The sequence below is a fragment of the Beta vulgaris genome, chromosome 1, assembly GCF_026745355.1.
Source record: "Beta vulgaris subsp. vulgaris cultivar EL10 chromosome 1, EL10.2, whole genome shotgun sequence".
NCBI classification, from domain to species: Eukaryota; Viridiplantae; Streptophyta; class Magnoliopsida; order Caryophyllales; family Amaranthaceae; genus Beta; species Beta vulgaris.
This window is the reverse complement of record NC_079202.1, coordinates 32364840-32378641: the sequence shown is the minus strand read 5'-3', so window position 1 is coordinate 32378641 and position 13802 is coordinate 32364840. Positions and strand designations below refer to the sequence as shown.

At 37.2% G+C, this 13802-nt stretch overlaps 3 protein-coding genes across 3 annotated transcripts; 1 reads left to right on the top strand and 2 right to left on the bottom strand.

Moving 5' to 3' along the window:
* Window positions 1-4270: 4270 nt before the first annotated feature.
* On the bottom strand, window positions 4271-4900 carry LOC104898295 (uncharacterized). The gene has a single exon (XM_010685352.1). The coding sequence runs from the start codon at window positions 4898-4900 to the stop codon at window positions 4271-4273; it is 630 nt and encodes a 209-aa protein (XP_010683654.1).
* A 1536-nt stretch (window positions 4901-6436) lies between these two features.
* On the bottom strand, window positions 6437-7780 carry LOC104898313 (uncharacterized). The gene is made up of 3 exons (XM_010685368.1): window positions 7645-7780; window positions 6984-7594; window positions 6437-6748 (listed from the first exon to the last, which is right to left on the bottom strand). Exons 1-3 carry the CDS (start codon window positions 7778-7780, stop codon window positions 6437-6439), a joined length of 1059 nt encoding a protein of 352 aa, XP_010683670.1.
* Window positions 7781-9219: 1439 nt separating this feature from the next.
* On the top strand, window positions 9220-9636 carry LOC104898319 (uncharacterized). The gene has a single exon (XM_010685378.1). The coding sequence runs from the start codon at window positions 9220-9222 to the stop codon at window positions 9634-9636; it is 417 nt and encodes a 138-aa protein (XP_010683680.1).
* The last annotated feature ends 4166 nt before the right edge of the window (window positions 9637-13802 follow it).

Below are 13802 nucleotides of genomic sequence, written 5' to 3'. Positions count from 1 at the left end.
TGTTTGCGACAACAATACTGCTTGGTTTACCCAAGTAATCATTTATATTTGTGTCAATATGTTGTTAATTTCCTTGGATTTTGATATAAAGCAACTTAAGGGATATAAATAAGCATTTAATACATTTGTAAGAATTTATATAATTCTATAAAACAATAAGGTTTTGCTTAGGTCTCATAAGCAAGTTATTTTGCTGATTTGGCAGCCTTTTTTTTTTTTTTTTTGAAACAAGAGAGAAAAACTAGGCTAGTCCTTAGAATAGGACTAACCTAAAACATCCTTTAGAAATGATGGAAAAAAAGGAAAAGTCAGAAAGTTCAAACCAACAATGGAGAGAACCACGGGTGTGACTTTTGTGAGCCAAGAAGTCCGCCACATGATTTGCTTCCCTGAAACAGTGAGAAAACATGACATACCCACAAGCAACCAAATCATCCCGGGCAACCGCCACTAGAGCATGAATTTCCCAAGGAATTTTCCAAGTCCTTCGGAAAGAGTTAATAGCAGTCAAATTATCCCCTTCGACAGTAAGGCTCTTAACACCCGCAGTTAAAGCAGCACGAACTCCTTCCCTCATACCCCAAGCTTCCGCCACAAGAATAAAATTATTATGATTAACAGACATAGCACCCATTATAACAATCCCCCTCGAATCATTTCTAATGGTGAAAACCACAGGAAGCACTACCATCTTGCAATTCAGAACCATTAAACTTTAACTTATACGAGCCAATGGGAGGCTTGACCCACCAAACATCCGTAGCAGAACTAGGAACAACAAACTTGGGGATATGAGGAGACAAATTGCCATAAATGATCTCAGTCTCATCCTGATAAAAGAACCATTCACGATTAAATTTTTTAATAATAAGAGCTAGCTTAAAACATGAGAAGTCGTCCCCCCTAGACGTGACATTGTTACGAGCAAACCAAACATGCCACCAGAGGATAGCCAATTTACAAATTGAATGAGGGGTAAAGATTATCATGCAAGAAATCAAAAATATTATCCATACCCATCTGCCTATCTAAACAAGGAATATCAGGCCAGGACTCTGACTGAGAAATCTGAAAGGCAACATCATGAGAGAAGGGGCATTCAAACAATAAGTGAAAAGTATCCTCAGAGTGAAAATTGTAGAATACACAATCCTTAGGCATGAAAACATGTGATCCACTTGAAACCTACTGTTGGTGGCACCACTTTATCCAGCTCTTGAATAGATTTAACACCAGATTTAACTGGATATTTACCATCAGGAATCAAACCCCATAAAAGCTTATCTTGGCATGCTGACGCAGGAAGAAAAACACCAATGACATCTTTAATAATGCAATTTGGGAGACATTATTCTTCCAGAAGCTGTCTGTTCCAAACTCCAGAATGCAAAATAAAATCACCAACATATGAATTGGCAAAACCTAGAGGGCCTAAAACAAGGGAGGAGAGGGGAACACGACAGACTCAGTTATCATTCCAGAATGAGATTTTTGAGCCATCCCCAACTTGCCATCTCAGGCCCCGCTTGAAGATAGGGCGAAGGCGCATAAGATGACGCCATTGCCACGAAGTGTTACTTTTCGGCACATAAGACCAGATGGAAGAATTTTTGAAATTCTTTTACCGGACCAGCTCAACCCAAATATTAGAAAGACAAGCAATTATTTTTCATAAAAAGTTTCATTTGAAACGCCATATTAGTAATCTTAGCCTTTCTAAACCCCAACCCAACCCAAGACTTGGGCGAACATAATGTATCCCAACCAATTATCTTAGTCACACCCGCATTGGGATTTGGGATCTTTATTCCTGAAAAAATTCTATGGGTTTTATCTAAATCCTGTAATACGGCAGCAGGAAGAGAGAAGCTTTGCATTTGTAAATTAGCCTTAGAGGTTTGACTGGATCAAAATAGCCCTACCTGCCTGAGAGAGAGAGAGAGAGAGAGAGTTGGATTTCCATTTAGAAAGTTGGCCTCGGGATTTTTCTATAACACTACCAAAGGTATTTTTACTGACTCTAGAATTAATAATGGGGCACCCTAAGTAGCTGCGTAAAGAGAAGGCATTATCCATACCGAGAATATTTTGAAATACTAGACACTCCTCTGCAGATATGTTAGCAGTACATTGGAAGGCAGACTTATGAAAATTAACAAGCTGGCCCGACATTGAGCAATATTTGTCAAGAATATTTTTTATGATAGTGCAACTTTCCGAATTGGCTCTAGTGAAGATCATCCTATCATCAGCTAAAGTTAAGAAGGGCACTTAATCCTAGATCTACCGATTCTAACTCCTATCTGTTTAGCATTATCAAAACAACGAGCATGAAGCTGACGAGCCAGGAGCTCAGCACACAAAAAAAACAAATATGGAGAAAGGGGATCACCCTAATGAAGCCCTTACGATGGGACAAACCTATCTCCGAGAATTCCATTAACTAAAACTGAAAAAGAAACTGAGGAAACACACTCTCTGATCCATTGGATCCAAGAAGGATGGAAATTGAGTTTATCTAGAGTCGTAAAAATATAACTCCATTCAATAGGAACATAAACTTTTTCCATATCTAATTTAATGGCAATCCACCCCTCTTTCCCTCTCTTATTCTTAGAAGAGTGAAAAACTTCATGAGCAATTAGAATATTATCCTGGATAAGGCGTTCTGGAATAAACGCACCCTGCAGGGGATGATTAATGGAGCCTTAAAAATCCCTCAGACGATTAGTAAGTGTTGACCCTTGAGTTTTGAAGATGACTTAACCACAAAAGACATAATGTATTTTAATTGTGTTATATATTGCTAGGTAATTCATTCTCGAGGAAAGAGAATACTTGATTGAAGATTAAAATGGAGAATTAATTAAAGATCGAAGTGAAGATGTTCGAGTGATGAAGTATCAAGCTTGGAGTGAAGATTAGAATACATTAGGGTGTATCTAATATCTTCATGTTAAGGTTGAGTGAAAGCTCAATTTAGTTTGTGGTGAATTCTCAAACGGAACTTGGTTCTGTTCCCATGAAAGGAACAGACACTGGCACAGTTAGGAACAAGGTTAAGGAACAGACTTATAGACAGCTTTAGGAACACCTAAATAACTTCTAAGTAGTGCGCTTAACATTAGTTGTGCGCCTAACAAGTTAGTTAAGGGTTTAGGATAGTTTTGATTAGATCCACTATTTTAGGAAGTTTGTTATTTACTTTTATAGTGTTTCCTATATATAATAATGAAACTTTTACATATATTAGGACCTATCTTTTTCTATTATATAATAGCGATTAATTATCAAGTTAAAAAGGTTTATGTATATCATTCAAGAATTAAAGTACAACATATCTCTATTATATAAGGGAAGGGGGGATCTATAGTGTCCCCGAATGAAAAGACTATGTTACCCCCTTCCCATTCTAAATTACAAATTTACTTACAAATCAAAGGGGGCTTCAAATGAAAATACCAAAAATATAATTATAACAATCACTCACAAGTCAACTAAAATCATAAAATTGCATAATTTATGTTATGCAAATCACTAATAAGGAAACTTTATAAAAACTTAAAAATTCACTTACAAACTACAACCTATAACAAAATTGACTTGAAATATAAGTGTCCACTTTCTTTATAATTTATAAAGTACTGTACTTAATTCAAAAATCAACTAAAAAATTATAATATTAGAAATCATAAATAAATTCAATAAAATTTCTATTTTATTCATAGAATTTAACTTTGAAAAGTAAAAAAAAAACAAAAAGAATGGTGAGAGACTTAATTGACAGAAACTAAACCAATTAAATTTTGCAACTAAAAACAATTATACTTAGTATGTTTAATGTTCAAGTTTTGACTCTTATGCCGAAGAAAATCGAGTTTTTGTTTCGAAAAAAATTCAAGCACGCATCGCGTGCAAAAATTTTTAGGAAAATTGTCAGAAACAACCTTATAAAAGTCACATTTTGTGAAAAACAACCTTATAAATTTTTTTTTGTGAGAAACAACTTTTAAACCTTATTTTTTTGTTAGATGAAACCTCAGGGAGTTTTTTCCGGTGTTGACCACTAACATCTGGTGTTGACTTCTTATTATTTTTTTTTGGAAATTCAAAATTGTTATTTATAACAAAAAAAAAAGATAATACAATCACCAATACACCTAGTTTAGAGCTAAGAAGCAAGCTAGCTTTCCCCACCTTCTAGGAAGGGTTGAAAAGCTAGAAACTTCAAATGATACCCTAAACAGCCACCAAAACAACTAAGCTGCAACTATCTAAACAAGAGATTTCTCATATTATCTTCTACTCTTGCAGCAACATTAAAAACAATTACATTAACAATATGATCAGTAGTTTTATGTTGCCCTTCAAAAATTTTCTGGTTGTGCTGCATCCAAATGTTATAGATAGCTTCAGTAAACATCATTCCATACAGCTTGTTCTTCTTGTGTCTTCGTCTACAATGGTTTGCAGCAATCAGCACCTCCTCCATAAAGCTTACAGGATTTCTTGGTTTCTTTAGAATGCTCAAACATTTCCTCCAGATTTCACCTGAATACTCACACTGGAAGAAAAGGTGATGAATATCCTCCTCTCCATTGTTACACAACTCACAAGTAGTATCAGATACTAAGCTCCATTGAGCGAATATGGTTTTTGTACTCAACCTGTTAAGCACTGCCAGCCAGGTAATAAAGATACTTTTGGGAGTAGCTCTATTGTTGCATACCAACCTTTTCCAGCTAACTTGAATATTAGGCTCTCTGATTGCTTTATAGCACTTATTAATTGAGAATCTCCCATCTGTTTCATATTCATGTATCTTGCTGCCATTATCAAAGAGCTCTCTGCTTTTCATAATCTTCTTGAGAACCCAGGACATTCCAGAAGGGACTTTCATAGTCCATATGTTAGCTTGTTTAATATAATAGGAATGGATCCACTGAATCCATAACTTATCTTGTTTCAGTGCTACAGCCCAAAAGTGTTTGGCTATAGCAGCTTTGTTCCACAGCCCCAGCTGAGTGAAATTGAGCCCACCACAAGGCTTAGGATAGCAAACTTAGCTTGCTCCCAGGAAACCAAAGCTTTTCTTGAAATCTGAGTTCCAGTCCACAAATAACTTCTACACAATCCCTGAATCTCTTTCAAAATCTTTTTTGGCAACATGAAGATTTGACACCAAAAAATCTACATACTTAATAGAACAAACTTCACTAACTGGGCTCTTCCAGCATATGATAAAAGCTTTGCTGCCCAGCTCTGAGTCCTAGCCATAATTTTCTCCACCAGAGGCTTGCAAGTGTTATATGACAGCTTCTTGGTAGACAGTGGTACCCCAAGGTATCTGAAGGGCAGCTCTCCTATAGGTATCTTGGTTGTGGACTGAACCATATAAACTACTTCATCAGAAACACCACCCATGTATATATTGCTCTTGTGTAAGTTTGCTTCCAATCCTGAAGCTTGAGAGAACATTCTAAAAGCAAGTAGAATCTCATGAATAGAGGTAAGATCACCTCTACAAAACATCAACAAGTCATTTGCAAACATCATGTGAGTGATGTGGAATCTACCACATTTAGGATGATAATGGAATTTTTTATTATCTTTTAGGTTTTTTAAACACCTAGAAAGATATTCCATTCCTATTGCAAATAGAAATGGGGACATAGGATCCCCTTGTCTGAGCCCTTTCTTGGCATAGAAAGGTTTACCAGGTTTACCATTGAGCATAATAGAGTATGACACACTAGTCACACAAGACATTACCCAAGAAACAAAAGTTTGAGGAAATCCTAGTTCAAGCATCATGCTTTCCAAGAATGTCCATTCAATTGAATTATAGGCTTTTTTTAAATCCACCTTGATAGTGCATCTAGGAGAAATCCCTTTTCTGTTGTATCCTTTTATAAGATCTGTTGCAAGCAGAATATTGTCTGTGATGTGTCTTTTAGGAATAAAGCCTGCTTGAGCTGTATCAACCACTTCCCCAATGACACTTTGCAGGCTATGAGTGATTATTTTAGCAATAATCTTATAAACCACAGTGCAACAAGCTATTGGTCTATAATCACTTGCATATGTTGGTGTAGAGACCTTAGGAATCAGAGTTATAGAGGTTGTATTCACCTGAGGGCTGATATTACCAGTATCAAAGAAGTTGAGAACTGCAGCATATATATCTGGCTTAATTGTGTGCCAAGTTTCAGTGTAGAACTTAGCATTAAAGCCATCCATACCAGGTGCTTTGTCTGCATCAATACTAAAAAGAGCCTTATCAATTTCAGCCAATGTCACAGGGGCAATAAGATAACTTCTGTCACTGTTGTTCAATGAAGTTCCTTGCCTGACTATATTCAAATCAATACCAGGAATCTCTTCAGCACAAGTCCCCATCAAATTGCTATAGAAATGATTCAATTCCTTTTGAATATCAGCAATTTTTATCAAGCTTCTGCCCTGTGCTTGTGTATAAAACATCAATGGAATTCCTTGCTTGTCTTTCCTTCATAGCAGCATAGAAGACTTTGCTATTAGAGTCACCTTCTTGAAGCCACTGAATCTGAGACTTCTGTTTATATATGCTCTCTTCAACATGAAGCCATTTTTTAAGGGAAACAATACATTGTTGCTCCTGTCTATGCAACTCTGCATTGAAATGATCACTACTGATTTGTGTTTGAATTCTATCAAGCTGATCTCTATATTCTCCAATCTTCTCACTCACATTAGCATAATGAGTTATCTATAACTGTTTAAGAGCCTTACTAACATCTTTCAACTTCATCCAAATATCATCAAGACTGTTAGCAGCTCCCTTTTACCTCCAAGCTTCTGAAAGTATTATGTGGAATTGAGGATGTTCAATAAGGTGATTAAAGAGCCTGAATGGTCTACCACCATGATGATTTTGCTGGTTTAAATGAATCAGTAGGGGATGATGATCAGAAATTGATTGGTTCTTGATCTCGATCAACTACTGTGTGAGTGTGATGGGCAAACCATTTGGCATTACAAAGACATCTATCAATACGGCTGAAAATTCTATCCACCCCTTCTCTCTTATTAGACCAAGTATAGGTACCCCCTATACCTTTCACAACCATCAAATCCGTATTATCCAGCATATGTCTGAAATCTTCAGTTTCAGCATTAGTCACTAGATTGCCATTAATTCTATCATCACTTTCTAGCACCGAGTTAAAATCCCCCATGATAATCCACTCCAGATTATGTGTAATGTTCTGAAGGGTAGTCCATAGAGGTTTACTGTCTTCAATATTATGTAATCCATAAATAGCAGTGAACAACATTTTATACTGACTATTCTTATCAGTAATCAAAGCATGAATAACCTGTTCAGTAGTAAACAGAATCTCCACCTGAATCAGAGCATGTTTCCATGCAAGCCATATTCTGCCCTTAGAACTATGACTATAATTATCCCCCCATTGCCAACTACCTCCAAACTTCTTTCTCATCCTATCTTTATTAGCTAACTTCACTCTAGTTTCAGTTAAAGCAAATATATTCAACTTGTTAACAACCAAAAAATACTTTACCTCCTTTATTTTCAGAGGGTCATTGAGACCTCTCACATTCCAAGAGCAAGCATACATCATGAAAGATAAGGGTTCTCACCCGCTTCATTGTTAGTCCCACTCTCCTGCCCCTCTTCTTCTCCTTGATCTGCTTCATTATCATCAAAGCATAAGTCTGGATTGTCATCTTCACATGGGACAATAACACGTTTCCCTCTATTCTTTCTTGTCACCATCTTCCATTGGTGCACAATAGGCTGAACCGGTGTATTGACAGCAGTACCAGTTTATGACCTTTCTTCAGTTGGTTTATCCTGCACTGCAACCTCAGCATCAGTTGTCCTTTTCTCAGGTTGAACCTGTTTTGGCACCCATTTTTGAACCGCCTTGGGCTTGTTCACCTGTTGCTGTGTCCTTCTATTACCACAATCATGTCCCACTCTTTGGCATTTTTTGCAATATGGTGGCCACCAGTCATATCTCACCTCTTTCTGGATAATAATGCCATTTGAGTCTTCCACCTGGATAGTATGTTGTCTATCCTTGGTGACATCTATCTCCACTAGAATGCGTGCAAATGAAATTCTCAGTTGTTGTGATGTGCATTCGTCTGCATATAAAGGAACTCCAAGAAGACTACCAATCCTACTTAAAGAGTCCGGACTCCAGCAATTCAATGGTAAATTAGGGAGTTTGACCCAGATAGGTATGATTTTGAGCACCTCATCCTGAAAATTAAAGCTTGCTGTCCATGGCTTAATAATCATAGGTCTAGTATTGAAGCTGTGAGGCCCAGCATACAATATTTCATTCCTATCATCCACCGAAACAAATTTCACCACAAAAAAACCATCATCATGTAAGAAGATTTTTGGTTTAGCAATTGTATTCCATTCGTGTTCAATAAACCTAGTTAAAGCCCCAATACTCGGGAGTATTTCCAACAATGTAAACCATCAAAGAAGTAGCCCAAACTTCAGATAGTTTGTCCGTTTCATTCTTATCCAAACAAGCAACCTGAACTCTATTTTTAACCTTCGGAGCTACAAATTTCAGAGAGTTACCTTATGAAGTAAGTTTATTGCTTTTGAAAAGCATATTCCATGTATTCCCAGGAGCTTCGTTTTCATCTTCTATCAATGGTTCCTCGTCAACAGCTATTGGTTCTTCTATAGGCTTTGTTATCTTCTCACACTGCGTAGTTTTAACGGCTGAACTGTTTCCCGGTGTAATACTTCCACCATTAGAAGATTGCGCTATATCCTTTACCACCGCATCAGTGTCCACCGTCACCGGTGGAGTCTTCTTCTTCCTTGCCATAGTGATTTAGTTGGTAGAAACCCTAACCAAGCAAAATTGCCATTTTCGAGAGAGAAAACTAACCGTCACCGATGGTGTCTGTTGACTTCTTATTATTGCTAACCAGTAAACCACATCTACCCATTTTCCCTCTCTTTTTTACCAGAAGATATAATTTCCCTCCATTTCCTCCCTTATATAAACCCTAGTCACCTCCAAAGTAGATATAATTTCCCCCAAAAAAAAATTCCTCATAGCAAAACAATTTCCAATTAGGTAAATTAGAGTTCTTCTTCTTATTATTGCTGCAAACTTTACTTCCTTCGGTTTTTTTTTTTCATTCTCTTAGCCTAATTTTTTTTTTCATTTCAGAATTATGATGAAATATGGCTGTGGATTTGCAGTAGCAACAAGGATATCTTGGACCCATGAGAACCCAGGGAGAAAGTTTAAAGCTTGCAAGTTTTACAATCATGAAACTGGGCAAAGGGGGTGCAATACCTTTGAGTGGGTGGATGAGGGATCTACTAATTGGCAAAGAGATGTGATTAATGTTCTTATTTCAGAGAAGCATAGGCTTGCCACTGATAACCAAATCACGAAGTCAAGGTTGGTTTGTATAGAGCATGAAAAGAATAGGCCAAGTAAAGAGTTGGAGAAGCAGAGGAAGAAGCCAATAATGAAGAATAAAGAAGCGTTTGCTAGGAGTGAAAGTGTAGGATGCAAAATGATCTTGATTTGTGTCTTTTTGTCTATAATTGTCAGTTTTATATCTGTGAAATTATGGGAATAGATATGATACAAAATTAGTTTGTTTGGGAATTGGGTGTAGCATGTAGTATCCAAAATTATGTAGCTCAATATGATGCAAAATTAGTTTGTTTGGGAATTGGGTGTAGTATGTAATATCCATCAATATGTAAAACTGTCATCAACATTAATTTTCAATCAAATATTCAAGGTTACATTAGCATAACTTCCACAAACCAACAATAAACCACAATTGTTAGATTACAGAATTTTTTAGCAAAAAGAAAAGCTTCCAAAAACCAACATTGACCAACATCAGCAGACTAATTGTTTAGGTAAAAAAACGCTTATGACAATTGTTAGATTACAAATCCCCAAAATCATAAAAATGATTTGCCAACTTCATTATTGTACAATAAAGAACAATAAACTAAGATTGTGAAGCATTCATAGGTGCAGAGCAAGAAATTGATTGTTGAGATGCATTCAATTCTTGACAATTTTGCTCATTCCTTTGCTTGCCTTTCTTCTTTATTGTTGCTTGTTTTTTGTTCCCTTTTTTTATTATTTGCACCTTGACTTGATGTACCAATGTCATTAGTCCTTGCACCACCATCAATAGCTGCAGCAAACACCTCATTCACACCACCACCACTAGCAACTGTTGTTCTGGATTTTGGCCTTCTACCTTTTTTCTCTTAGGGTCTGCAGACTTGTCCTCTGCCGGGTTTTTACACTTCACTGCATAATGCCCTAGTCCACCACATCTGCTACAATGATTTTGCTTCTTAGCCCTTTTCACATTCCTTGTTTCTCCATCCTCAACAACCTCTTTTATCCTTTTGTGTTTGGATGGCATCCTGGGAAGCTTTCTGTGTTGTGGTGGCAGTGGTTTACGGTAAGGAGTTTCAGGCCATTGATTCTGCCTAGGCATTGCCTTAAATGAAGGGTTGTATGTTTTGGCATAAGTCTGAACATGGTAAGCTTCATGTATGAAGTCTTCATATTGTAGCCTTATCTTCTCCATGCATGCCAAAGCATGCCAGCATGGTTTTCCCATCAATGTCTACCTATAGCAACTGCATTCCTTTTTCTCCAGATTGACCACCCAAGTATCTTAGTTATGATCTACTTCAAAATTCATACAAATCAGCTTGATTGACTCTCATGTTGGTTAATTCTTCCAATCCTCTTTGCACCATTTTCACAACTGAAGGCATGATCAGTCCACTGAAGTGCTTCAACCCCTCCTTCTTGGACCAGAACCTAGCCATGACATACCTTCTAATCCATTCCATCAACTGTAAAACAGGCTTGGTTCTTGCCTCCCTCAGAACATTGTTGAAGCTCTCACAACAATTGTTGAGCAACATTCCAGACTTAGAAGCAGTACTGAGAGCATGTCTGGACTAATGTTCAACTGGGATTGCTTGCAAGTAGTCGAAGGCCTCAACCTTGATTCTTGTTTTCCATGTGAATCTTGAAATGTTCCTGTGGTGTTCATATTTGTTTGAGTAGCAATTATAGGACACTAATTGAGAAACAAGTAGGCAATCAAAATGGTGATTTACATACCTTAGTTGACGATCTTGCGGCCTTCCAAAAGTGTTCCTTGTAAATAACTCCTGGGTACTTGTTCTTGAAATTGCTCCAAATGTGTTTGCAACAATATCTTGTTTCCGCATTAGGCATGACGGTGTTGAATGCATCCAACAAACCCTATTGTTCAGTTACAAAAAGAGCACAAGTTAGCATTCATAAAATTGAAGCACACTAATTCACAAGGAAAGGTGTTAGTGTATGACCTTCTGTCTGTCTGACATGTACGTTAATTCATCTTGTTCATGGACCCATGTCACTGAATCTGTAACTGATGCTATGTCATTACTTAGCAACTCCAAGAACCACCCCCATGTTTCTGCATTTTCTATCTCAACTACAGTCCATGCTATGGGAAAGATGTTATTATTCCCGTTTTTCCCAACAGCAGTCAATAGGATGCTAGGGTAGGGCCCCTTCAAGTGAGCTCCATCCACACCTAGTAGTGGCCTACACCCAGCTATGAAACCTTCCTTGCAAGCCTTCAAGAAAATATACAATCTCTGAAACTATGGCCTAAGGTTTTGTACACCATCCACCTTAACCATAGTTATGCTCCCCTGGTTGTACTTCCTAATAGCAACTGCATAGTCCCACACTCTTTCATATTCCAATGTTGCATCCCCAAAAATCATCTTAATTGCTCTCTATTTTTTGCAAAAATATGCCTTATAATAAGTCACCACACACTTACACTCTCTCCTTGCTCTCTTTATGAATGTTGCCAACTTCCAAGATGGGTCATCTCTAAAGTCTTCCAAGTACCTTTCAGCTAGGTATTGTGATGTGAGCTTGGAATTCACACTCTGTCAGCCACAAATGTGAGTCAACCTGAGGCTTTTTATTTGCCAAGTCTCCTCTTCTTACAATGAATCCTAAATCTACACTTCCTATTGTCATTGCATTTGCACTTCAATATCCTTGCTCTTTCCCAAGGACACTTACATCTCTTTGCACAATATGAAGAAACCCTCGAGTTGTTGTTGTGCAAATAGTAATAATCGTAACCATTCTCTATTGCATGATGTCTCAAAGCTTTCCTAAATATCTCATTTGATAAAAACTTCAAGCCCTTGGTCAATTCTATCTCGCCCTTGAAATCAACATCTGGATTGAACTCAAGGTAATTTGGCACCTCATCATCTGACCCTAAAACACTACCACCATCACCATCACTATCTATCAGCTCATCCTCATTAGCTATATCATCAATCTCTTCTGCCACATCACCTCTTTCATGGTCCTGAGCTCTATGCAATCCACCTAAACTCCTTGTTACTCTCTCTACAATATCCTCATCCACATACTCATTGAATAGGTCATCATCTTCTTGATCTTCAAAATCACCCTCACTCAAACACACTGTACTTTCTTCAGAGTCACTGCCATCTTCATTCTCCAGATCCTCCTCTTCTTGATCTTCAACTTCACCCCTTTCAGTTAGGTTCTCATATACACCAGTGCACTGCTTTTTGTGTATTGATTTAATTGGTAGCTTTTGTCTCTGTGGTGGTGGAAGGAATCTGATTTGTGGTGGTTTTTGGAGTTCTGGTGGAGAAAATGGTGCTTCTGTGGAAGGGATATCTGAGACCTTATTTAGAGAGAGTGACTGAGGTGGGAGTGAAATAGGTTGGTGTGGAGAAGATGTTGTATTTACTGTGAGAGAGTGATTGAGGTGTTGACCAATCTCACTTTTCTCAGATCTAGGGTTTTTATCAACCAAAGAATCTTCTGAGTTGTCATGTGGGCCCCCATCTTCATTGTTTATCCATGCATATTCACTCATTGAAGTACTACCTAATGTAGTTTCACTATCACTGTAAAAAGTAAATCCATCTCCATATGCATGATTATTCACTGACTCTTCTTTTTCCTCTGGATGCACAATGTATAGATGGTAATAACCATCAATTTCAGGTGCTTGCAAAAAGTTAGGAATGTCCTTATCACTCTCAATTCTTGCCCTACCATTATACATACTGCAACCCTTCTTCCTGTACCATATTTCCCCCACTTCATTAAAACCCAAATAAGATTTTATCCAATACACAAACTCAAAATAACAAACCTCTTCAACATTCACTCTCAATGCAACCCAAATTTTAGATGGATCAACATTTTTCTTCTTCTGGTAAACAGTCTTCTTCTTACTAGTGACAAACTCACCCCCATAAAACACCCTGATATTAACAGGCTCCATCACCCTAAACCAAGGTTCAATCACAGTATCACTACCGTTAAACCTGAATTCACATTACCAGCACAACAACAAACTTACAATCATCAAGATTTTTCCAAACACTCTTGTTTAAGAAGCACATGAATTTTGGCAAAATTAACAAACTTTTGCAAAATTAACAAACTTATGCAAAAATTAAGGCTCTAATTTTTCCAAGAATTAACAATCAAAATGTATAGCAGCCATTCATACATAAATCAACATTCATCACATTCGCATTGTTTAATACCATAAACCCTGGCTTACAAATAAGCATCTGAATTTTGAAAATTAATTAAGGGGAATGAAGATGTACCTTGATTTGTAGATAATTTCAACCTTCTTCTCTCTTTTACTTCTCTGAAATGCTTTCTTTGCTTTCCCTTTACCAC

Coding starts and splice junctions, on each gene's coding strand:
- LOC104898295 (XM_010685352.1), bottom strand. CDS start 4,900: ATGAAAGTCCCTTCTGGAATGTCCTGGGTTCTCAAGAAGATTATGAAA.
- LOC104898319 (XM_010685378.1), top strand. CDS start 9,220: ATGATGAAATATGGCTGTGGATTTGCAGTAGCAACAAGGATATCTTGG.
- LOC104898313 (XM_010685368.1), bottom strand. CDS start 7,780: ATGGTGACAAGAAAGAATAGAGGGAAACGTGTTATTGTCCCATGTGAA. Junction 7,595..7,644: donor TGGGACTAACAATGAAGCGG/GTGAGAACCCTT, acceptor GGAATGTGAGAG/GTCTCAATGACCCTCTGAAA. Junction 6,749..6,983: donor TTGCCCATCACACTCACACA/GTAGTTGATCGA, acceptor AAACAGTTATAG/ATAACTCATTATGCTAATGT.